Source organism: Tripterygium wilfordii, chromosome 21, assembly GCF_013401445.1.
Source record: "Tripterygium wilfordii isolate XIE 37 chromosome 21, ASM1340144v1, whole genome shotgun sequence".
Lineage (NCBI taxonomy): Eukaryota > Viridiplantae > Streptophyta > Magnoliopsida > Celastrales > Celastraceae > Tripterygium > Tripterygium wilfordii.
In genome coordinates this window covers 14,086,319-14,110,084 of record NC_052252.1, presented here as the reverse complement: position 1 = coordinate 14,110,084, position 23,766 = coordinate 14,086,319, and the positions used below count along the sequence as shown (strand labels likewise).

The 23,766-nt window shown below is 38.3% G+C and overlaps 4 protein-coding genes across 7 annotated transcripts; 2 read left to right on the top strand and 2 right to left on the bottom strand.

Annotated features, from left to right (window-relative positions):
* Positions 1 to 837: 837 nt before the first annotated feature.
* Positions 838 to 4,354, bottom strand: LOC119989459 (UPF0051 protein ABCI8, chloroplastic-like). The gene is made up of 2 exons (XM_038834992.1): positions 2,768 to 4,354; positions 838 to 1,423 (listed from the first exon to the last, which is right to left on the bottom strand). Exons 1-2 carry the CDS (start codon positions 4,220 to 4,222, stop codon positions 1,205 to 1,207), a joined length of 1,674 nt encoding a protein of 557 aa, XP_038690920.1. The 5' UTR covers positions 4,223 to 4,354; the 3' UTR covers positions 838 to 1,204.
* A 2,408-nt stretch (positions 4,355 to 6,762) lies between these two features.
* On the top strand, positions 6,763 to 12,094 carry LOC119988359. Of its 2 annotated transcripts, XM_038833365.1 has the most exons (3): positions 6,763 to 7,079; positions 8,690 to 8,812; positions 10,497 to 12,094. In XM_038833365.1, exon 3 carries the CDS (start codon positions 10,551 to 10,553, stop codon positions 11,826 to 11,828), a length of 1,278 nt encoding a protein of 425 aa, XP_038689293.1. In that variant the 5' UTR covers positions 6,763 to 7,079; positions 8,690 to 8,812; positions 10,497 to 10,550; the 3' UTR covers positions 11,829 to 12,094. The 2 variants fall into 2 exon arrangements, with proteins under 2 accessions (XP_038689293.1, XP_038689294.1); XM_038833366.1 differs by lacking the exon at positions 8,690 to 8,812.
* An 804-nt stretch (positions 12,095 to 12,898) lies between these two features.
* On the bottom strand, positions 12,899 to 17,282 carry LOC119989002 (polyadenylate-binding protein RBP45-like). Of its 3 annotated transcripts, none has more exons than XM_038834283.1 (6): positions 16,872 to 17,279; positions 15,648 to 16,122; positions 13,833 to 13,888; positions 13,625 to 13,755; positions 13,434 to 13,530; positions 12,899 to 13,342 (listed from the first exon to the last, which is right to left on the bottom strand). In XM_038834283.1, the coding sequence occupies exons 1-6, from the start codon at positions 17,187 to 17,189 to the stop codon at positions 13,154 to 13,156; spliced, it is 1,266 nt and encodes a 421-aa protein (XP_038690211.1). In that variant the 5' UTR covers positions 17,190 to 17,279; the 3' UTR covers positions 12,899 to 13,153. The 3 variants fall into 3 exon arrangements, 2 of the variants coding, with proteins under 2 accessions (XP_038690211.1, XP_038690212.1); XR_005465712.1 differs by lacking the exon at positions 12,899 to 13,342 and adding an exon at positions 15,169 to 15,250 and having other exon boundaries at positions 13,444 to 13,530; positions 16,872 to 17,282; XM_038834284.1 differs by lacking the exons at positions 12,899 to 13,342; positions 13,434 to 13,530 and having other exon boundaries at positions 13,621 to 13,755; positions 16,872 to 17,281.
* Positions 17,283 to 19,707: 2,425 nt separating this feature from the next.
* Positions 19,708 to 20,963, top strand: LOC119989004 (15.4 kDa class V heat shock protein). The gene is made up of 2 exons (XM_038834285.1): positions 19,708 to 20,396; positions 20,471 to 20,963. The coding sequence occupies exons 1-2, from the start codon at positions 20,258 to 20,260 to the stop codon at positions 20,737 to 20,739; spliced, it is 408 nt and encodes a 135-aa protein (XP_038690213.1). The 5' UTR covers positions 19,708 to 20,257; the 3' UTR covers positions 20,740 to 20,963.
* Positions 20,964 to 23,766: the final 2,803 nt, after the last annotated feature.

Below are 23,766 nucleotides of genomic sequence, written 5' to 3'. Positions count from 1 at the left end.
TTCTAGCTCGATCGTACGATCGCCTCTTCCCCAATCATCATCTCATTGGAGGGAGGGTTATTTTGGTATTATCAATACAATTTTTTTAGAGCGTTGATGTAGAGATGAGAGAAGCAAGGTTATGCATTTTTTTATATCCTATAAATATCAAATATGTATGTGGTGAAGAAAAAGCAGGCTGAACAAGTCTATGCCATGCCCTTAATTTGAGGTCTATCTGGCTAAAATTTTGGGAGCTCTTGGACATGAACTAGTTTGTTATAAGCATAAGTAATAACAACTAATTAAATCTTTCAAGAACATTTGGGTTTTTTCAGAGATAGAGATGTCGAATTGCAGTGAACAAATGGCTCAAAAGACAGAGAGTCGTGAAGAACAGAAGAAAGAATCAGTACTGGAAGGGTTGCCTATGGAGAGTAGTCCCTATGTGAAATACACAAACCTGGAGGACTACAAGCGCAAAGCTTATGGTACTGAAGGACACCTCCCAGTCAATCCCAACCAAGGAGGCGGCGGAGGCACTGATGCTCCCACAGTTTCTGGCAGCGGCCTCTCTGATGGAAAAGCGGCAGACGTTGATACTGCCAACCGCCATGGCATCCCATGATACATTCTTTGATGTTTATATGGATGTCTTGATGGACATTTTGTTTTATTCTTCATGTATGTGTAGTTATCAATTGTGGTGTCATTTACAGAAGGATTTTGTTTCATACCGTCTCCCCTGTAAACTGTTTATCATTTCCACAAATCTGATGGATTTGCAATTAATAATGATAGAGAATACAAAAAATCTATAGAAAGAATGACTCAAGACACATCTTGTTCGATCCAATATAGAGGAACAGAGAAGAGAATATATATGAAGATGAATTGCAGAAGAAGATATCTGATACAGCGATGCAGAAAGAACAGCAAGAAACTTCTATCTGGAGTCGATACAAGTGTACAACATCCCACGTCAAAATTTGTTATCAACTTGGCTGAAGCAAGTACTAGGCGTATACAAACGGCTGCATTTGTCCTTGTAACATCTATAAATTACCATCCAGAACAGAAAAGTATAGAGCTTTGAACTCCGAATGGTGTATTTACAAAGAAAGGTCAAAAACTGCTACCCAACTTGTAGAACATGGTAATTATTCCGTAAATGATAAGTTACTTGAATCAATATAACCTTTTATTGAGACTCTCACAGGGCTGCTTAGCCAACTGATCCTTCAAGCTTCAAGCTCAGGAGCTGGTTCACCTCAGCGCCAAATTCCTGAGGGAGTTTATTAAAAACATCTTGGCAAAACCCAGAAATCATAGCAGCCATGGCCTTTTCGTAATCAATTCCCCTTTGTTGAAAGTAAAAAAGTTGATCTTCACTAATTTTTGAGGTACTGGCTTCATGTTCAACACGAGCAGTGGGATTCTTCACCTATTGAACGATAGAAATTATATTACCGTGTACGAAAAAATGGCATGAGGAGTTCTCAAATTCCAGACAAGCAGAAAAGGAAGGCAATTGGAAACTAATGCAACGGCAGAAATTTTAAAGATCAAAGCATGATAGCCAGGTGATTTATATCATGAAACTACTTTTAACCAAAGCTTTCAAATCAACTCCCACCTCCCTATCCACCAGAATTTCACAAAGGAGCACAGTTTTATTTGGCCTATCTTGAAAGATGTGCCTATTTGGCCTAGTGGCAGGGTTCGAAACCCCTCCTCCCACACCCACAAAGAAAAGGAGAGAGATTATAAAGTGCCCTTAACCAACTGAAGGACCCCAAAATCCTCAAAATTTTAGCTTGGAAGAGCAGAATATTAAGAGTGTAAATAAAAGCAAAGGAGAGATGAAAATTTTCCAATAATACAATTAGAAATTGCAGCTCTTCTTCCAATTCTGACCTACCATTCCCTTAACACGTACTGGGGTGCAATAAAAGGAATTTACGACCAAAATTTGTTTTGAATGATATATATGGGATAGCATGATTCAAGCTTCTGTTTCCCCTCTTGCATTTTAGATGTGCTTTAGGATCATGATCAAAATAAAGAATCCTGACCAAGAGGACCCCCAAGAGTAAAACAATCAGAGTTTTCAATATAGACTAACTACACCTCTTCAAGCACATAAACACCAATAGGCATGCTATTACTTCTTATTGTGTCCACTTCGTAACAATAGTTCCTTGCTACACATAACACATTCTCCTATCCTTTTCCCATGCCCAGCCATTTCCTGGTTCCTGAACAATACTGGTGGAATCTTGAACTGGCCAGATTAGCTGTAAAACACTTGCAGTAAAATCAAAGTACTCTGAAGGCCAAGTTTTTCTCTCACCCTAAGTGCACTTACCAATCAAGTGGTTTCCTCATTACCAAGTTGAGAATTTCACTCATGTGTATTCGATATGGCATATTGTTGATGAAGTGAATTTCTGACATTGGATTCCATATGAATTAATTTTAGTTATTTTCTGATTTCCTAAACATACTCCCAGGTTCCCAACCCCACAGACACAAAAGGGACTGCTTAAATAGAGGACAAATTAGGAGAGCAGCTTCGGCTTAAATGCATCAGAAACAAAGTAGGGCAACTATGTTATCCAACAAGGTTAGTAATGCAGCTATGTCATCCAACCAGGGAGGTTAATAAATGGCAGTCATATTAGACATAAGCATAGTCCTGAAGTCATTAAGCAGATAGTGAACAAATAAAGCAACTAGAACTAGATTACTGAAAATAAATGAAGATATATATAAAAAAAAGGATTACCTGAATGTATGGATACGTGTTGGCCGCTGCAAGGTCACCAATAAGCATTGAATCGCACTGCGATGAGTTTCGAGCATTCTCTGCTTTTGACTGAATCTGAACAAGCCCCCTATAACAATTTCTTGAATTTCCAGCTGATATGCCTTTTGAGATTATCCGACTTTTTGTATTCTTTCCCTTGTGTATCATTTTTGTTCCTGTATCAGCCTGCTGATAATTATTTGTCAAAGCAACTGAATAGAACTCTCCCACAGTATCATCACCCTCTAGAACAACACTAGGGTACTTCCAGGTGATTGCAGACCCTGTCTCCACCTGGGTCCACGATATCCTTGATCGAGGTCCAGCACAAATGCCTCGCTTGGTGACGAAATTGTAAATCCCACCCTTACCTTCCTCATCACCAGCATACCAATTCTGCACCGTGGAGTACTTTATCTCAGCGTCATCAGCACAATATAACTCAACCACGGCAGCATGAAGTTGGTTTGTATCATAAGAAGGAGCGGTACAGCCTTCCAAATACTCTACAGAACTCCTATCATCGGCCACTATGAGAGTCCTCTCAAACTGTCCAGTTTCTAATGCATTAATCCTGAAATATGTTGAAATTTGCATAGGACACTTGGTATCCTTAGGTATATAAACAAAGGAACCATCACTGAAGACAGCAGAATTCAAAGCTGCATAGTAATTGTCTTCACTAGGAACAACTCTCCCCAGATATTTCTTAACCAAATCCGGGTACTCCCTTATGGCCTCAGATATGGAACAAAAGATGACACCAGCCTTCTCTAAAGTCTTCCTATGAGTGGTTGCAATCGATACGCTATCCAAAACTGCATCTACTGCAACATTTGCCAATCGGTTCCGCTCATTCAGAGGCACACCCAATCGGTCAAAGTATTTAACGAGTTCCGGGTCGGCCTCATCTAGGCTATTCAAGGTGGGTTTCTTCTTGGGTGCAGAATAATAGCAAATATCTTGAAAATCAATAGATGGGTATCGATTATCAGACCATTTAGGTTCTTTCATCTTCAAAAACTTCTCAAAAGCTTTCAGTCTAAATTCTAACATCCAATCCGGTTCTTCTTTAAGAGAAGAAATTAACCGGATCGTTTCATTTGAGAGCCCTTTAGGAATCGAAAGAGAATCTATATTAATTGAGAAGCCAAACTTCTCTTTATAATCGGTGTTTCGCAGAATCTCTCTGATTTTATCATCGGAACTAACCGCTGTTAAAGTTGAAGTAGAGGCGTTACCTGGCGGACTCGAATTCATATTCTTTGATTCATACCCGACATCCGCTCGGATGTTCAAGGACCTCGCTTTCGAATTTGGGAATCTCAAAGAATCCAGTTTTGGATGAAAAGGCAACGTCTTGTACAGCTTCTGTGGATCGGTTATGAGTTGGGAAGAGAAGCTTGAGATGCCGTTTGCTACTAGAGAAGCCATTATTGTGGCTGCAAATAGAGGCTGAGAAACGAAAGGAGGAGAAGCTTTTATAGCTGTAGAAATTCTGGGTTCTCTAAAATTACGATTTTTAAATTTTTGCTGTGATGGAGTCTTGTGTTTAACACGCAAAATTGGTAGGGCAGTCACCGACTCGCCGGTGAATCCCCCAGCATCTACAATCCGGGTGGGTCATCGTCAACCCATGAATCTATGCTGCTCGGCACAACACCAGGCCCAGGCCCAATATTTTATGATAAATTTAGATTATGTGAAAACATTTTAGCTTAGATCTTTAGATGTTCATCACAGAAAAAGGAAATGGTGTAGAAAAAATTTGCTTGATATCTCAAAATGAACATTAATTTAAAGAGGGAGGTTATATAAAGAATAGAATCATAGAATAGATATATCTATCAAAAAGAAGAAGAAGAATCATAAAATGGATCACTGGTCTCAAAATTTTGATTTAAAAGCATCAAAATTATGTGAAAGGGCAAAACTTTTACAATTGGGGGAAAGTCCAGTGTCAACAACCCGTGAACCAAAATATTTTTAAAAAATAGATAGACATATTCTAACATAATAATGTGGATGTAATCATGTATTTTTTAAATAATTAAATTCGTAAAAAAAGGAGTTAATAACAAATATGAACCATTGCATGAATTTTAAGTAGCATTTTTTAAAAAAAATAAAATGATGCTTGTGCACCAATTGTTAGTCCTTGCACGGATGTGCCCCAAACTCAAACTTTTTGTATATACCCCGTGTTTTATTAAGTACACCCATTAACTCGTCAAAAAATTTAATCTTTCAACACTCCATTATCCCTTCCATATTCACGGACCACGGGACAAATCCCAACTGGCTGAGTGTTCATTGTTTGTTTGAAATTTGAAGAACAAAGCGAGCTATATAACGAACCAGAACTTGATTGAACAAACAGTGTCAAATTTAATTAGTACTGAAAAAAGATGTTGTTGCGATGACAGTCAATCCAAACCCTAGAATCCAGTCGTCATTTTTTCAAAAAATTGGCCATTGGCCCTGGCTATTGGAGGCCACTGATGCCCCTGCTATGCTTAGTGGCTCTATTACTCTACGAGGAGTGGGCTTCAATTTCGTATTGCAAGATCATGTCCGGCAAGGATCCCAATGACTATTCTAGGGGCAAAGTGATGGTGGCTATGGTGATTTATTTAGGACTTGTGGGGATTTAGGATTTGGGACTGATAGTGAGGATTTGGAGGTGGATGAAGAAGAGAAGGATGATGTGAATAGTGCAGGTCGTGGTGATGGGCAAAACTTTAAAATTGATTATTGGTTTCTTAAAATTTCATTTAAAAACATCAAAATTATGTGAATGGGCAAAACTTTTGCAATTGGGGGAAGTCTGGTGCAAACAACCCGTGCACCAAAATTTCAAATGGCACGTTTTATTGATATAATTCTAATAGTTGTTTATGATGATACCCTTCCGAAGATGCGCACTATATACACCACGCGTATTACTAAGTACACCACATTAACTCATAAAAAAAAGTAATCTTTCAACACTCCATTGTCCCTATCATATTCAGCCCCAAAATCCTTCTATCCTTCTTCTTTCCTTACATGAAGATGAGGACTTGGGCCAAATCCCAGCCGAGCGAGTGTTTGTTCCTTTTTTGAACTTTGAAGAACAAAGCAGGCTACATAACGAACTGGAACTCGATTTGACAAACCATGTCGAATTTAATTAGTAATGAAAAACGGTGTTGTTGCAATGATAGAGACAATCAACAACAATGGCCAATCCAAACTCTAGACTCCAATCATCATTGTCTAAAAAAATTGGCCGTGACCCTAGGCTATTGGAGGCCACTGTTGCCCCTCCAATGCTTATCGACTCTGTTACTCTACGAGGAGTGGGCTTCAATTTCATCTTGCAAGATCGTGCCCGTCAAGCTAGGGTTTGGGACAGATAGTGAGGATTTGGAGATGGATGAAGAAGAGGAGGATGATGTTAATAGTACAGATTGCGGTGATGGTGGTCATGTTGGCAACCAAGGTCATAGTTAGTGGGGAAGAGAGATTGAGAAGTGGAGGTGATCAGAAGAGAGAAAATAAGGGTGTGATAGACAGGGAAGAGAATTGGGGTGAAGATTGTGTTTTTTTAAAAAAAAAAATTAGAAAAAGGGGTGTACTCGATAATATTATGTTTTTAACTAAGGTTTATTAAGATTAAGATGTACTTAGTAAAATATTGGGGTGTATATAATGTTGATCCTTCAGAAAATTATATGCTTAATTTTGGTAATCTTATTTGGTAATCTTATCACAATTATTTCCAAAATACAGAGTATGTTGATAATTATTTTTTAAAGTAATTGAAGGATTTTTGTGTTGAATAATAACTTGTGTAACATTTAAAATTTAATCCATCATTTACGTCTCAATAAAAATCATTTTGTAATTAATCAAATTTGTATGTCTAAGAAAACTATCTCTTCCAATTGGTAACTGTTTTGGCTCTTAAATTTGTTCATCAAGTGGGGTGATAAAGTTGGAACTTATATTTGTATATGAACAGTGAAGGGAAAAGGGGGAAAACGTCATTCAGGGGCGAGATTCATGGGTCCAGTCCAGTGAGGGATCCTGTATTTCAGCTCTTTCGGGGGCCCAAAACCAGCATCGGTTCCCACTCCTCAGCTTTCTCTGCGTTTCAGTTCGAATATTTTATTTTCTAACGAGCCAAACACCAAGCACCGAAAAAGGAAGACAGAAAAATTCGTTATAAGGCGCCAACGGCTGTTCGATTTCTGGGTTGATTTTCCAACACCCTTTTGATTCCTGAAGTGATTGAAACCTTGATTAAGTAAGTTCCCTTGCACTCTAGTCGCCATTTATTTTTTGTTTTTTTTTGTTTTTCGTGTTGTAATGGCTTTTGATTTATTATGAGATTTAGGTTGGAAAGCTTAATGGAGATATGCATGATTAGTGGGAATTGAGCGATTGTGTTCTTTTATTGGAAATTAGTTTATTGTTTAGACAAGATTCTCCTGTTTGTCTGATTGATTGAGTTTATTGATGCGTGGAACACTCAATATTGAGTCCATTGATGTGAGATTCATATACAGGTGGTGTTCTTTCTCGTGCTTGTAAAATATAGTGATATTAGCATGGAAATGATTCCGAATTGTTCTTTGTTCTAAAATAAAAAATAAGAAATGATAGTGCATTGTTCTTATTTGTTGTTTTTTGGGTTTCTTTATATGCGTAGATCTACTTGGTTTAATTTAATTACAATATTCACAATGCATTGCATGACATCCATTTTATGTAGCCCCGGTTTTGCAAATGTTTGTTTGGGTTTGTAAAACATTGTTTCATTTTTGGGAATGTGTTATGATATGAAAAAAAGATAGAAACTTTAGCGTATGAATAGTTATAATAATAAATTGGTTCAAGAAATAGCAAAAACATTCAAGGAAGACAAGTTTCACAATGTTTGGTGGAGAAGGAGTATCAGTGATGATCAAGAAAGGTAAAGATTCAAAGGGTCCTATTGTTAAGCTATATCCTAGTAGGGTACAAAAGAAACTATGCCCCTTTTGATAAATTTGAACTTCTTTTGTTTTCCATCATTTACTTATTTTACCAATCGGCCAATACCAGTTAGTTCAATTTTTTTCTAGTGCTGATAGCCTCATACCACATAAAAGTGGCAGAGGTGGCCATGAGTAGGGGATACAATCATGGTAGTCTAAAGAGGGGTGGAGCCATGTGCTTGATTCTCTCAATAGCGGAAGGACATGTTTCTTTTGCTACTTCTTTTTGGGGTGAGAGTCCCCTTAAAAAATTAGAAACAGATAAAGGAACTTTTTTTTTATAATGTAATACTTGAATGGTTAGCCCATAAATGGTTAAAATTCTATTTTGTAAATGCTTCATTGCCTTTCAAAGGTTACGTTTTCCTAATGGTTATTATGGTGATTAAACTATAGTAAGCGGCCAGGGTCTTGCTGCAAAAGGGTAGGATAAGGTCAATGGTAGATTGGTAGTTGTAACCCAAAGCTGAAACTGCCAAGTAGGTTTGATTCTCTCTTGTCCTGCTTGAGTTTAAGATGAAAATTGGAATTTTCGTACATTTTGCTTGATGCTGTCAATTTCTTCCTCTAGAGGTCTCCAATACCTTTATCGGTATTAACGCTATAGTGATCTTTGTCCAGCATATCAAGACTTGAGTATATATTTGACAAAATACGTTGATAGAATGATATTTCTGTTTTGATGAGGGATGACACGGTAGATTGATGAGAAGTTGTTAGGCAGCTATATGGAGCTAGCTTGATATGATGTTTTTGCCAAGTGTCACCTGGAAATGTTTGAAACGGACATGGAACTTTAGATATTTTATGGTAGATTTGTTAATTATGATTTTATATTGGGAAATTTTCTAATCTTACCTTTTGTTAACGTAAATAGGGTTCCCATAATCCCATATAAACAACTGAAGAGTGGTTCTCTTCTTCTCATTGCCTTCCGCCGCTTTCATAGCAATGGTGACATTGGTACAAGCACAATAGAAAACGGGAAATAAAAGGGCAGGTATGGCTTTCTCTATGCTTGAAATTACAGCAGTATTGACTAGGGACCACATTGCTCTAATAGTATCAAGTAAGGATCTGCCTCGAAATTTTGGATTTTGATTTTGTGTCGAATGTCGATGAAATTTAAACTGATACCACCCCTCATCCCTTCTCCATCATCTACAATTGATGATCTTGTCAAAAACAAGAATTTGTTCATGAAAAATGCAAGTTTTTGCCGATCGCTTTGAGCCTTAATGCGATCTCAGGGAAAGTGTACTTTCTGCACTTGTATTATGTGGATCAAATGCTAATTTTGCAAAAACAACAAATATGTTTAGTTAATTGAATTGAGATCTGAAGAAGATCTCAAGGAGGCGTGACTTATATCATATTATCATGCATATCGAATTTTTAAGGAAATGCTTATACATAGCGTAATTAAAATAACAAATCTCTGTTTAATTATTTTAGATCTGAAGAAGATCCCAACAAAGGATAACTTTTGTTAGTTTATCAAATATTTTGTTGATCGTAGCTTAGGCTGACCTTGATTACAAGGTACATGGGTTCGTACTTTGTTCTTTATTCAAGAGGATATTTTGAGTGCATTTTTATGGGCCAAGTTGTATGATGGGCAAACCCCCTTTAGGGTAAAGATTTCAATGGGCATTTTGTTCTCTACTAGTGAATCATTCATTACTAGCTCTTATGCCTCTTTACCTGAATTGAGCAAAAACCACAATTGAAGGCTAGATTTCTTCTGATTTTCAGGGATCCAATCTTTTATTGTGATGCCATTTAATACCCTTTTCGCGTTAGCTTTGTTTAATCCTATAAGATGACTCTCATTATTTGTTGAAGGTTTCATTTCTTTCCTTTTTGTGTTTTTATGTGAGCTGGCAGATTGTGTAGTCTTTATTGCATGTTCACATACTTCTTACTTTCTGTTGCTCCATCTTATTTGCACTTTGTGCCACTCTGTGATGAAAGAATAAACTTTTATACATGTTGACTATGTTAGTATACTTACCCTATGAACTACTTATTCAATCGTCCTTCTTCCTAAAGCACCTTCAATTTTTTAAAAAATTTATGTTTTGATAGCGTAGAAACTATGTATGAGTATGATGACCTGGTATCCAATTAAGGAGTTGAACCAATGTTTTATGGATCAAGTTGCAATGCCCTTTCCATTAACTAGATATCTTTATTTCTGGTTGATGTTACTTTAGCCTTGAAGAAGTTGAGGCAGTTAGTTTACAGATTGCGTAAAAGATTTAGTGAGGTGCCAGTGCATAATGTAGCGTGACTTGATACTGAACAGATTTCTGTGGCGTGAGTTTGGATAGTCAATTGGTTCTTATTCACTGGAATTTTGTTGGACACTTAAATGTTGTTTCTTCAGAGCTTCAGTGCTTTAAAAGCATATAATTCAATTCATTCCAGTTTGGCATGGCTACTGGTTAAAAACCAATGTTTCCCTTAGAGGGATGGATATGCTTAATTGCGTGTATGAGCTGTTATTTGCTCAGTGATTCACTGATTACTTGTCTAATTTATGAGAACTTGATTGGTTTGGCCTATGATTTTACTGTTGTGTTTAACAGAATAGTTGTTTGTGTCAAATCGTGCATTGTATTGTTCAAGCATCTTAGTCTGAATCGATGAACACGATGAAAAGTGTTTCGTTCGTTTGGCAGGGAAGAAGTTTGAGAACTGTTGTGAAACCAGCCATTTCACTCCAATTGTGCAAGATGAGCCAACAGAGGCAAGGGACAGGTTCTCCAGTAGAGGCCCCAGCAAAAAGAAAACGTGGTCGTCCACGCAAGGATGAGAATCTGGTACCAGTGGTAAGAGCTGCAACATCTGGAGCTGACAGTAGGAAGAAAAACACACAGAGCTCTGGTGCAAGTGGTGCGGTATCTGTACGTAATGAGGTGGTGGGTCAGCTGGTTTCTGGTGTTGTTGAAGGTTCTTTTAATGATGGATATCTCATTAATGTCAAGTTATCCAACAGTAACGTTAATTTGAGGGGTGCTGTTTTTCTTCCTGGGAGATCCATTCCTATTACTGCTGCGAATGATGTGGCTCCTCAGATACCAATGATTGATAGAGTTGAGATTGACATCACATCTCCAGACTCACAAACCAAGCTCCACGGTTCTGTGTCTTTGGTGGAGCAAAGTGATAAGGCACCTAGTGAGCTCAACAGCAAGGTGTGCAGAGCGCCCGGTGAGGATAAACCCGCTGATCCTCAGTCTGGCATCCCCAGTTCAAGTGAAAAGGAGCCAACCTCTGTTATCTTGCCACTGGTTGATAGCATACAGGTAAGTGCCGCTGGTCTTTCTTCTGGGGAAAAGATTAAGCCTCCGATTGCGGAGTTCGACTCTGGAAACCAGAGTGCCTCTGTTTTGGTGCAGTCAGACCCTAAAGTTTTTGAGCAGAACGATATGGTGATTGAAGCTTCTGGAATGGAAAAGGTGCCAAATACCGATGAAGAGATGACTGGAGGATCAAAACAAGATGGAGCATCTGCATCCATAACTGAAAATTTTCCAGGTACTGAAACTGCCCAACAAGAGTTTCTTACACCAAGTCAGGGTGGGAATTCTGAAGTCCAGCATAACGACTCAGCTTGTGATGGACCGAAAAGCCCAGACCTTGAAGCTAACAAACCTCCTGCATTTGCTGAACCTGAAGTCATTTCTGAACCTATTGGAATCAACATTTCATTGGAAAACCAGCCTTCATCTATGGATGCTAAACCAGAAGAGGATACTCCCCAGGAACTTGCTACCAACATTGTAGGTGATGGTAACACATCCAACTTGAACAGAACGGCAGCAAGTGATTCCGCTGTCATTACGGATACAAACTCACTCTCTCCACCAGTGGTTCCTTCTGAACCCAGTCTTGTAGCTGAAGGACCTGTTCTCCCAACAGTGATGGAACCAGAAATCTGTGCTTCCCCAGGTGCTGCTAACATTTTGGACTGTAATACCAATGACACCATTGCGCCTACAGAATTGTAGCTCTATTTTAGAGTTGTCACAGATTGTGGAAGGTTTCAAGGAATGAAACAGGCGATGCTAGTTAGAAGTTGGGATTGCAGTTGAGTACTAGGTTATGGGGCTTCACCCTTTTATGTTCTTGTCCTGTTACTTATATTTAAACTTGTTGAATGTTATCCTTGATGTCCTTTCATCAGAATTTTAACTATTTGAACATTTGGGCATTTCTTTGATTAGAATGTGCAAGATAAACCATTTTATCGAATGACTATTGGATAAGTTGTACTCCTAGTATTTCACAGTACCTTTCCCTGCTTTAGAGAACATATTATTCTCTTAAATTTGGTGACAAATGGTACTAGAGTCTACAACCCATAAGTGAACAGAAATTGGTTGCTGTTTCTCTATATGTGGAATGAATTCAAAGCCAATTTTCTTTTTTCGGTTTTTTGAAATAAATTTAACGAGTTCTTATTTCTTTTGACATCTTTTTCCTCTAAAGCTGTAGAACTTTGTGTATGATATACGTGGAACCAAAGGTTTCTATTTTTTTGCTTCATAGTTATCTGTCATTATTTGTTTTTGTTAGTGTCTTAAAAGGGCATATTTCTAATGTAACATTGTAAGTGGAATGGTGTAATGTTCTTGAAAGGAAGCAATGCAAGCGTTCCACTTACTCAACCAGCCAATATAAGAAAAGAGAGCATTAAGATTAAACTTTCAGAAACAGATCGTCCATTGATCCATATAATTCACCACATAGCGATATACTAGTTTTTTTCTTGCATTTTCCCCAAATTCCCCAAACAAACAGAATTTGATAAAATTCAGGCTAAGAAGGAAAGTAAAACTACTAACAACATCCTAAGATGAACCACTACCGTCTTAGACAAAGGCAAACTATCGTTTCAACTAGTGATCTTTTTTATTCTTCCATGATAAGAGGAGAAGACCACTTGGGTGTATAGGAATCAGAGAGCTAATGCATTACAGGCCATGCACATTTGTAGGGAATGTCTACCAACGTAGTTCTGCTAACATGGCAACCGTACTACATTGGCAAGGCTTGTCACCACCCAACAATTGCTGCATGAATAAAAATGTAATATCATCCAACAACAATACGATAGTGAGGTAACAAGGCTAATGAAGAGAAGCTAAGAAAAAATCAGAATTTCAAACCCAACACTCAATTCTTCAACAAAGGAGGTTCTCAGCAAGAGAATAGCATACACAACTTAATGGTTCTCCCCCCAAAGAACCAGTACCCAGTACAAGGGGAACAGAGTAGCATCATTTAGATGGTCTTACTACTAGCAATAGCGCTATTACAGTACCAAAACTTCTCAGCTATATCCCACTTGCTGCTGCTGATTCTGCTGGGGCTGCTGATAATTTCCATACCCCGGATAACCTCCGTAGTACATGTTTGGATCTGGGGGTGCAGCAGAAGCAGCATACCCATAATTTTCATATCCTTGCTGAGCATATCCATAGTACCCACTACCCCCCCACTGGTTTGGATCTTGCTGAGACTGAACAACAGAAAAATGCACATGTCAATAAGATCAATTAGGACACACATCCATGTAGCACTTATAAAGTATGTCAAGATATCAAATCAACCTGCTTGTTTGCAGGACTGCGCCCCCACGATAGCCGTATACTGGTTCCACCCAGCTGAGTTCCATTTACCACTCGCAATGCTTCCTCAGCACAGCTTCTGATGCGTCAAGTGATCACCATATGGCACCGTTAGACCAGCATTTTATTTTTCATCCAAAAACTCATTAATACTATTAAGCAGATGAACTCACCTGTCAGCAAATTGAACAAATGCACATCGCTTGCCTGGTGGAATCTTCACATGTACTAACTCGCCATATGGGCTAAAAAGTTGTCTCAAATGGTCTTCAGTAACATTAGAGTCCACCCCACCAACAAAAATCTGCATTGAGTTTAAGTAAAAATCCTAACTAGTATCGAGGGAACATAATTTTCAAATGGTAAGTAAATAGGACTCACAGTTGTATTATTTGGATCATTCTCATTCTGAGTCCCTTGTGAATTCTGATACGAACCTGCATATATGTAATACAAGTGAATAAAAGGAATGAAGAAAAAAGATGGTCCCTCTCTTAGAAAGAGGCCACATGCTGGACAAACAAAGGCATAACTCTCCATTGCAGTTTTTCACCCGCCATACGAAGAAGCACCATAGAAACCGCAGAACTCATCAATAGAGGATTACTAAGATCCTATGAACTTACATAGGCAAAAATAGCATCAACAGTACACATGCTCAACTTGTACATGAGTACATCTGCTCATAAAAAAAATGTTGAAGCATCGAAAAATCAGGAAAATGCAATATGAAATATAAAGATATGGAAAAGTTTTGAGCACCATTCTCACGCAAGATGAATTGAACTAAAATTTGGTTCTGTATAGTTGAGAGAAATTACTTAAGGAAGCTCTAATGAATGGCTCAACACTTGGATATTTTGATTTTTGTTGTTATTTTAATAGTAACATATGCAATGCTCCAGATTATTTTGACACCGTGTGTTCGATTTTCAATTGAACCACGACTATTAAAGGATGCAGCCAGTAGGAAATGAATCAACATAAAAACGCAAAACAATATAAGCACCAAAACTCGAAAAGTAGAATTATCAACAACTATGCCCATAATAAGTAAACACAGTTACCCACTTTTCAGAAACAACTGCTATATCGCTCCATGCAAGATGGCCCAGCCATACCACAATTTTATTCAATTATACTTATTAAACACTCCAACTCTGTCAATTTTTCTCCCTATTTGAGCTGGTGACTAGGTAAGATAGAGACTTTACAGGTGTACCAAACAAGATAAGCTTGCTTGGCCCTGTACGCAATGGTAAGCACCCTGCTATTCACAGTTTCCAACCTGCACTCTCCATAGAAGCTTCTCAATGACTATAACAACACATGATCTGGTTAAAATCTAGAAGCAAACATCAAAAGTTGCCACTGGAACAATAGAGGGATAATGAAACCAAAATAGGTATAAACAAAAAAAAAAAAAAAAAGAAATAAACTTGCATGAACTGTAAAATGAATAATTCTGACCTAAGAATGGGAAACCTACAGAAGAGGGGAAATCTAAAATACTTAAATTCTCTCACTGGTAACTGAAAAAGTTACTTGACTTATGTATCTTTGAGATCCAATAAAACTACAAAAGTAAAAAAAAAAAAAAGAGCTACTAGGCGGACAGCTATCCCATAGAACAACCGAAAGGTACTTAAATAATGTAGCATAACGAATGCCACACAAATCTCTGATAAAGGACAACACACAATCTGAAAACACTGACCTAAGTGAGGCCACGAACTAAAGGGTAACCCTTTCAGCTGAACTCAATTCCAGGCCCCAAGATGATAGAGCCTCTTGACGCCCTGCTTTGAGACAACATGAGTTTTATAAGTTTTTGGAACTTCTAAAATTCGATAGCATTTATTGCCCAAATTTTAAGGAAAGTACAGGAAGGAAATGACTTTGAAAACTTCTGATTGGCTTCAAGAATGTAACTGACAGGAAGCAAACTTAAGGATGATGGTAAGTATTAAAACATACAACAGGAAATAAATGATTCATCAATTTAAGAATAGTATTGAGAATATTAACATCAAAAGTAATACTAAGAGAGATCATAGCCTTTAAACAGTGGCAAGCTCTAATCAACAATCCAAATCAAATTGTAGTAATACCAAACATACAGAATTGGCACCCAAATCAAGCAATTGTAATATCTCATACGTCATATGTGCAATGAACAATTATGGTCAAAGATACCTTTAGGGTACTGCTGAGCACCCATAGTGTTCTTGTTTGTGGCCGGTCCAATTCTCATAGGCCTTGTTGAGCAGAAAGCCCCATTCATTTCAGTCATTGCACGTTGCTGTTCACTTTCATCTCCAAATCGTACAAATCCATAACCCTTAGTCCGTCCGGTAAGCCTATCGATCACAACCTTTGCACCCTTAACGGAGGAATAGCGGCCCCTGAATGTCTCTTGTAACATGTAATCCGTAACATCAGTAGCCAAGTCACCCACGAATATAGTGTGATCAGGGGTATTATCAGACCGCCTCTCACCTCCACCGAAAGTTGCCCAGTTCAGCCTAAAAGTCTGCTCACCGCTTGGCATGGGGACACCATTATATGTCTGCAATATTCTCTCTGCAGCAGCATGATTGACAAACTCTATGAATCCATAACCCTCAATTTGACCAGTCTGCTTATTACGGATGACTTTCACAGAAGAAACCTGCAGGTGTGTCGAATTTCACTAAGAGAAAACACTAAAAAACAAGACTGCTAATTTATAAAGCAGAGCTGATGTAAAAATTGAATTACTCGATTAATGGAAGATGAAGCATGATACAAGTGTAGCACTTCAAATTGTGTACTATGCTAATTCCAAGTCAAAAGGCATCATGGTTTGAGCTGGATTCATGCTTTCACAGTATAAACAATCATGCTACATTTTTAGATTCAAAGAGTTTGTATTATCTATTGTGCAAAAGTATGAAATTGAGTCTATTACTCTATTCAAACATCACAAGCACGATAGAAATCAGATCAAATATGCGCATCTAACATTTGTAATCAAGATGAATCCTTTGCCTATAGTTCTTCATCCTAATCAATTAACTTCAGTACACCATCCTTTATTCTCCATTCCCATTATATCAGCAGCTTCACACAAACTGCAAACAATCTATAAGCAAAATTGAACGTGAAAAGGAACAAAATACACGCAATAGAACGTGAAAACGAACTAACAACAAAAGCACCAAGAGAACGAGAAAAATCCTAGACAAAGTCACTATAAAACAGGAAAGACTAATAAAAAACCAAAACAGAATCCAAAACACTACCAATTCGCACGAAAGAAAAGATTCCCTCTTTGAAAACGTATTAAAAGTTTCAAACATGAAAAAAAGAAAAATAAGATTTTATTCAATCAATAGCATGATAAATCAGCAGACAAATGTGTAAGCATATCTAGACCACCTCTCCGGTATGAGAAAAACAGTTGAGAAGAAAGGCCTCGTCCATATAATACTGCAAGTCCCCGATCCATAGCGTGCGAACCTCATCAGCGCTGGTGGGTTGACCCTGTTGCTGTTGTGGTTGCTGGAACTGTTGCGTCTGTTGCAGTTGCTGTTGAGGAGGCACGGCCGCAGGAAGCGGAAGCTGAGAGGCCCACATGGGTGGGGGTTGAGTCTGCGGTGGCATCATCATCATGTAGGAGGCAGGGGGCGGCGCTTGCTGCTGGTATTGTTGGCCCATCGGTGGTGGTACCACACCGGCTCCCGGCTGCTGCATCATGAGGACGACGTAAAGAGGGAAAAAGAAAACCCTAATCCACAGAGAATCTGAGATGGAGAGAATGAGAGATTGCGGCGAACCACGAGGGATTTGATTAAAGATTTGAAACTTTATGGGACACGTAGTGTGAGACGTGGCAGATGTTGAATAGGTTGCCGAGTGGGGTTATGCTTCTACAAGCACCCACATATAACTTTGTGGACCCATCTTCTTCTCTGGCCGTTGATCGTCGTCACCCTTACAATAATGCGCTGTCAATGAAAAGTTGAAAACTTTTCCATTTAGTTAATTGTAATTTTCCCTTTTGTCATTCAGTCTGCATCACTCTACTCTTCGGGGGTCTGGATTCTGAGACTTTGAGTCAATACCCAAGAGCAGGTAGAGAACACTCTTCCTTTCCTCAAGTGCATAAGCGTCTTTTGATCTTCTTTTTCATTTTCCAGTATGTTTGATATGATCCGGCCTCTGTAATTTTAAAGTTTATTCTGATTGAATTTCAATCGGTATTGATCACATTCACCAAAATGGGATGAACCCACCTTCTTGAATATGAGTTTTAACCTTCAAGTTCTTTGCTTGTGAATGTTGCTTTTGCAATTTTTGATTAAGGGATGATGTTGCTAAGATTGCAGAGCTGTTGAGGTGAAATTCTTTAGTATCTTTTGAATTATGTCTTTTGTAGAGCTGTTGCTCAACGCCCCACCAAACAGGCTAAATAAATGCCATCATGGATGTGCATTTGAAGAATCTGTTTGGTAGATTCCATGAGCAATTTGGGTGTGGTCCTGGACTTGGTCCTGGATCTGGGACATGCGTAATGAAGGTTGATGGCATTGCTCCTAAGTTCATCAAGTCCATGTATAGAGCTGCAGCAGCTCTATATGAACTGATCCCTGGAAAAGGTCACGTCCGGGGCATCTTTTTGGTGTCCGGATTGGCAACGATTCAGATTTCAGACTGGTCAAGCAAGAAACAACTGTTCCAATGTGTTCAGTTTATCAGAGGGGATGGTGGGGATGTTGGATTTCACATGTTTCAGAGTGAAAATGATGCTAAAAGGATGACGGGTCCAAGAGAGACGATTCGGATGCCAATGCTGAGCTTTTGAGGGTGACATATCTCTGGTGCACCCTCTGCTTCAGGTAGATAAAGAAGGTGGCTCAAAATGGTGAAGGTTGATCTGTTTCGATCCATTTATTGAGACAGTTGATGTTCAGTGGCCTCAAGAATGGTCAAAGGTTTATGACCTTGTTGCAGTTACAGTTACACATCCACCAGGCCAGGCTTATGAGGAAAAGACAAGCTCAACACCTACCAAGTATGCAGAACTCCTGAAGGAAGAGTTCTTTGTTGATGTCAAAATAAGCTTAAATGGTGGCTTGAAACAGTGTGCAATGTGTGAGAGAGAAGTTCAAGGAGAACAGTCTCTTTGTTGTGGGCGGTGTCGAGCAGTGGTTTACTGTGGTTCTCAATGCCAAAAGCAGCACTAAAGAACACATAAAAGCATGTGTGGGGTTTACAAGGCTATGATGGACAGAGAAGAACTGGCAATGAAAAATCTTTGTGTTCCCATGCTCTGCTGACCAACCTTGCAAATGGCTTGAATTGTTTGGAATCCATCAGAAAGGCATGTGGAGGAGAAAGTGTAATTGCTATTCTCACTGTCCATTTGATCTTCTTCCTGTTAAAGGCGGGTTGAGGGATTCATGGGGTGGGCTAGATAATGGAGAAAAGCCTAGCGATTCCCCTTTTCACGATCAACCAAGAGATGGGATCTCAAGCCCAATCCTTCTTTCTGGTCGGTCAGAGTATTATAACCTGCTGTCACTGCCATTATCAAGTCCCGTAGCTGACATTCTTTCCCACCCATTAACAGTGTACTACATTTTAACAGCTCTCAGTATCAGTTCAAAGAACCTTTTACTTAAAGGGAAGGAGGTTGTTATTCGCTACTTAAGACCTGAAGGAGAGTTGGATTGGATGCTAGCCTTTGCAGAAATAGGTCATTTTCTGACTGAAGGCACCTATTAGCCATCTCCCCACATTATAGTTGCTCTCAACAGCAGATTGGATAGCTACACAATCTGGGGCGGAGCTCTTGATTTGATCAAATCCATTGGCGCTCCAGCCTTCTTCACGGATCAGTCTGAAATTTCATTGGCCAATGCGAAGCAGGTTCATCCCAGTGCCGGATTGCATATCACTCATCCAGTGACACCGAATCCATTTCTGTCTCCTGTGAGGACTAATGGTGCATCTAGCCATCTCCCTTCATATAAGCAATGGTTTTGTGCTTGGAGTAAATACATAATTTTAAAACTTGGAGTCAGAACAGTGAAGCTAAGCGTGTAGTCATGCTTACCTGCCGTAATTAAGCTTTCCTGATGATGAATTCAGTTAAAGGTGAGTCACACCGAGATACTGCTGTGAGGGCGGTTTTGGCTTTTCTTTCAAGTGCTGTGTACTTGTTCTCCTGCAAGTAAGCTTTCTTTATCATTTCATTTTATGATTTACCTTCATTCTGATAAAAGCTACAATGCTGTTCATCTGTAGGCAAATGTTACTTATTTTTTACTCAATGTGTAAAAGCTTTATTGAGCCAATACGACATCCTCCTATCTGATACATTTTGTACCCAAATATCTTCTTGGCTTGCAAAGATGAAATTTTCTTGTTACACACCATCAACTCTTTTAATAAGCTCACATGCATCATTTCCTCTAAAGTCATTAATATCCAACTACGTTCCAGCTCCAAAATTCCAAAGCTCTGGTGAGTCCATGTGGCCATTCTCATATCTGATGCATTTTCTACACTAGTAAACATTATTCTACGTCACATCCTCCTACAAGTAACAACCGTTGGTGGGTATTTTAATAAATATAAACTCCTTTTTCCAACTATAAGCACCTCATATTGGTTTTGACATAAATTATTTTTATAAAGTATCTAAATACCAAAAGCACCCTCCATCTCCATAGCTTCTTGAACCCCAACTTGGCAAGTTGGCCTATAAAAGGCCAATCGACTCTCCATCTCCATCTCCATCTCCATCTCCATAGAGAGCAATGGATTTCCAGTATCAACCCTTTCCATTGCCATACATCCTCACCTCTCCTCACCTCTTCTCCTCCCCAATCATCCCAGAAAACTATGTTCACTATACCCAAACTCCAGAGTCTCACATTTACTCTGCTGACCTACCAGGTAATCATCCTTCTACTTAATATTTCCCTTTCCTTCCAATTTTCTCATCATGCTCTTGTTTTCATGAATGTTAGGTGTGAGAAAAGAGGAGATAAAGGTTGAGGTTGAGGACTCAAGGTACCTGATAATCCGAACGGAGGCCATAGATGAATCATCACAGCCTGCTAAGAGCTTCCTGAGAAAGTTTCGGCTTCCGGGTAGGATCGATATCAATGGAATATCAGCTGGGTATGAAGATGGAGTGTTGACAGTGACTGTACCAATAATATCTTTGAGGAAGGGGTTCTATATTGACCCTGCAGATATCCCAGAAAGCCTGGAAGTTATTGCTAGAGCTGCTTGAATATTAACATGATTAGTCATTTTAGGTACTAAAGATTAAAAGATTTGGTAGTTTGTGGCATTGTAATCATTGGTGGGGTGTGCTAGATTTGGACTCTTCTTATTAGTCTGCTTGGTGAAAGTATTTGTTGAATGTATTGAATTCAAGGCCATTATTATGGAAGGTCATTTGCTTTATTTGTGGATATTAAGTTCAGTTCTTTATGAACGGAAAGTTCAATTTCAGTATAGTTTCTATTGGTTGAACACACTCCAAGAATTATAAGGGCAAGCTTTCTGATCCTAAGCCTTCCAAATGATTTTGCTTGAATTTTTGTACACAGTTAGATCCCAGATTTGAATGAAGATTCAGTTGTTAGTTCATCCCATGATTGGTTTTGTATAATTAGAATCCAAACTGTCTTCCAGTACTTGTGGTGGGTTAGATATTTTTTGTGGCAGAATCTGAATCTCCTGCTCCTTGAAAATGACGAATCAAGTGGGCGGGCGCAATTGTGGACCACCACCCAATTGCGGGCTGCAATTGGGTTTGGTATAATTAATTAATCCAATTAAAAAAAATTTTTTGCAACTTGCCATATAAAGTAATGAATATAATTAAACAAAATATCTCCTGGCCCCATTCAAAATTTTTATCATATCATATATATATATGATGATGATGATGATCATATATAACTAAATTCAGTGATGTAATGCCTCGATTTAATAAATAATTATCTATTAAGAGGTTGTTTGATTGACAATTAATTGGATTAGACATATGTATCTCCAATATTCAATTTCATTGAGAAATATATTTCTCAACGGTATTTCAAAAATAAATAATAATGTAGAAAACCTAGGTGGATTTTGTTAATATTTTAGTTTTGATCACTAGACAATAATTATCTTTGTCTTAAGTCACTGGGCTTTATTTTTCTGTTAACTTAGTCTCATATGAAACGAAAACACTAAATGTCCATAAGTGTACATACATTTGCCACATAGATATATAGGCATTTAAGAATTAGTATTAATCCCACATAAGAAATAGACATTTACATATGCAGAGAAATTTCTCTCTCAACTGTCTTCTTCATGTAAGAAAAGTAGGGTTGTGATTGGATCGGTATTATCGACCGATTGGTATCTACCATCAATTGACCCATAACAGTCGGGCCGATAATGGCAACGGATCCATGCATATGTGGGTCGGTTGATAGTTCCTATAATACCTAAATGTCGGTTGGCCGATAATTTTATGAAAATGGGCCAATAGCCCAAAAATGGCCCAACAATTAAAGTATTTAAAACTCTCACTGGGCTCACCTTCACATCTTGTGCGAAAATTCAAGCCCAAGAATTGATTGATTTGGCATGACTTTCTAACTGTCACCGTTTCGTACTTTCCCTTTCACCGTTTCATGATTAGATTATAGGGTTTGTTGACTACTTGACTTTGTTCTTTGTTGAGTTCGTTGACAGCTTCCTTTTTAATTTTCACGATTTCCTTCACCACCGGTCCCCTCAGTCTCAAACCTCAGCCACTCAATGACTCAGTCTCAGGCAGTCAGGCTCTTAGCGTCTCAGACGACTCAACTATTGTTTGAGACTTTGAAACTTCGACTAATAACTCACTTCAGTCTCGCAACTCCTACTGATCTTCTCTCTACTGTCTAGTCAACTCAGCCACTCAGGTAATTCTCAATTTCTCATCTCTATTACTCTAAATGATTTTGTTTCTGCCAATTTTTTACTTAGGGATTTGAACATTTGCTTTGCAGGAATTATATGTGCCTATATGGAGTTCTGTTTAGAATGTTTTACTTTGGATTTTGGAATTTGCATTTTGCAGGAGCAATTAACAATTCAGATTTCAACGTATATGGAATGATTCTAGAATTAGGAATCAGCTTTACATCTAAATTTTTTTGTTTTATAAAATTATTTAAAGATTGGTATGGGACTCACCCGACCCAAAAAGGTCTTGCCGATAATGGTTTTACATATATGGAATAGTCGGTTGGTCAGGTCGGGTCGGGTCGGGTCGGGCTGATATTTGACCGATAACCAACCAACCCGACCCTTGCCCAGCCCTAAAGAAAAGTAGACTTACCTAGATTCACGTTTCGAAAAAGCTGAGCTTCTTTACTTTTCTCTCTCATATTTATCAGATTCACTTTTTTTCTCTCTTTCATTGCGAGAGCCATGACAACGCTTAAATCAATTTATAAATATGATCACAATAACGTAATTAGAAATTATCAATGAGTAATTCCGAACTGAAATAATATAATCATCTTCTGTTGTTTTGTAATCATCTTGTTGTTTTGCATTCTCATTAACGCTCTCAACTATTCAAGGTATATCTCTCCCTCTCTCTAAAAGTCTTTCACTTCTTTCACTACAAATTACTCCCATTAGTAATTAACTTGAACGTCGGAGCTTCCTCGGCCTACACCACATCGGTGTCTAAGCTTCACGGTCTACATCTCGTGCGATCTTGCAGGGTTGTCGAAAACCTTGTTCGATATTTCATTGATTGTAGACTTTCGAATCTACACCTCCCCAACCGATTCTTACGGGGCGTTGTAAGCCTCAAATTTATCAAGCTTAATACTTTCTTATCTTTAACAAATATTGAGAATGCAACTAAGGTATAATTTTATACTTGTTTTCATGTGATGAATCATGAATCTTGAACAACACCACATAGTTGACAAATACATCTTGGTAGGTAATGCCCAAGTGTCATCACAGGTTGTATGTTGGAGTACTGCAACTTATTACAAATTTATAAACGTGAATTTAATGTATGAATCAAAAGGTTTTATTTATTTATTTGTATGGGAGAGAGAGTTTCGATCATCCAATGATATACACCATTTTTATCACTCAAATTAATGGCTCAAGTGTGTGAATCAAAAGGTTAGGGTTTGGTAAGCAAAATCAAGTTATGATTTTTCCTATATAATATAAGTTCTATATTGCCACATATACCAAAATGATTATTTTAGGTTATCCACTTCTTCTTTTTTTTATAAAA

What these genes read in the sequence shown, in the direction of transcription:
- LOC119989002 (XM_038834283.1), bottom strand. Translation starts at nt 17,189, where the DNA reads ATGATGCAGCAGCCGGGAGCCGGTGTGGTACCACCACCGATGGGCCAA. An exon ending in GTTTTTCTCATACCGGAGAG is followed by an intron (nt 16,123 to 16,871) that starts GTGGTCTAGATA and finishes ACACACCTGCAG; the next exon opens with GTTTCTTCTGTGAAAGTCAT. An exon ending in TTTGTTCAATTTGCTGACAG is followed by an intron (nt 13,531 to 13,624) that starts GTGAGTTCATCT and finishes TTGACGCATCAG; the next exon opens with AAGCTGTGCTGAGGAAGCAT.
- LOC119989004 (XM_038834285.1), top strand. Translation starts at nt 20,258, where the DNA reads ATGGATTTCCAGTATCAACCCTTTCCATTGCCATACATCCTCACCTCT. An exon ending in TTACTCTGCTGACCTACCAG is followed by an intron (nt 20,397 to 20,470) that starts GTAATCATCCTT and finishes CATGAATGTTAG; the next exon opens with GTGTGAGAAAAGAGGAGATA.
- LOC119989459 (XM_038834992.1), bottom strand. Translation starts at nt 4,222, where the DNA reads ATGGCTTCTCTAGTAGCAAACGGCATCTCAAGCTTCTCTTCCCAACTC. An exon ending in ACACGTATCCATACATTCAG is followed by an intron (nt 1,424 to 2,767) that starts GTAATCCTTTTT and finishes ATCGTTCAATAG; the next exon opens with GTGAAGAATCCCACTGCTCG.
- LOC119988359 (XM_038833366.1), top strand. Translation starts at nt 10,551, where the DNA reads ATGAGCCAACAGAGGCAAGGGACAGGTTCTCCAGTAGAGGCCCCAGCA.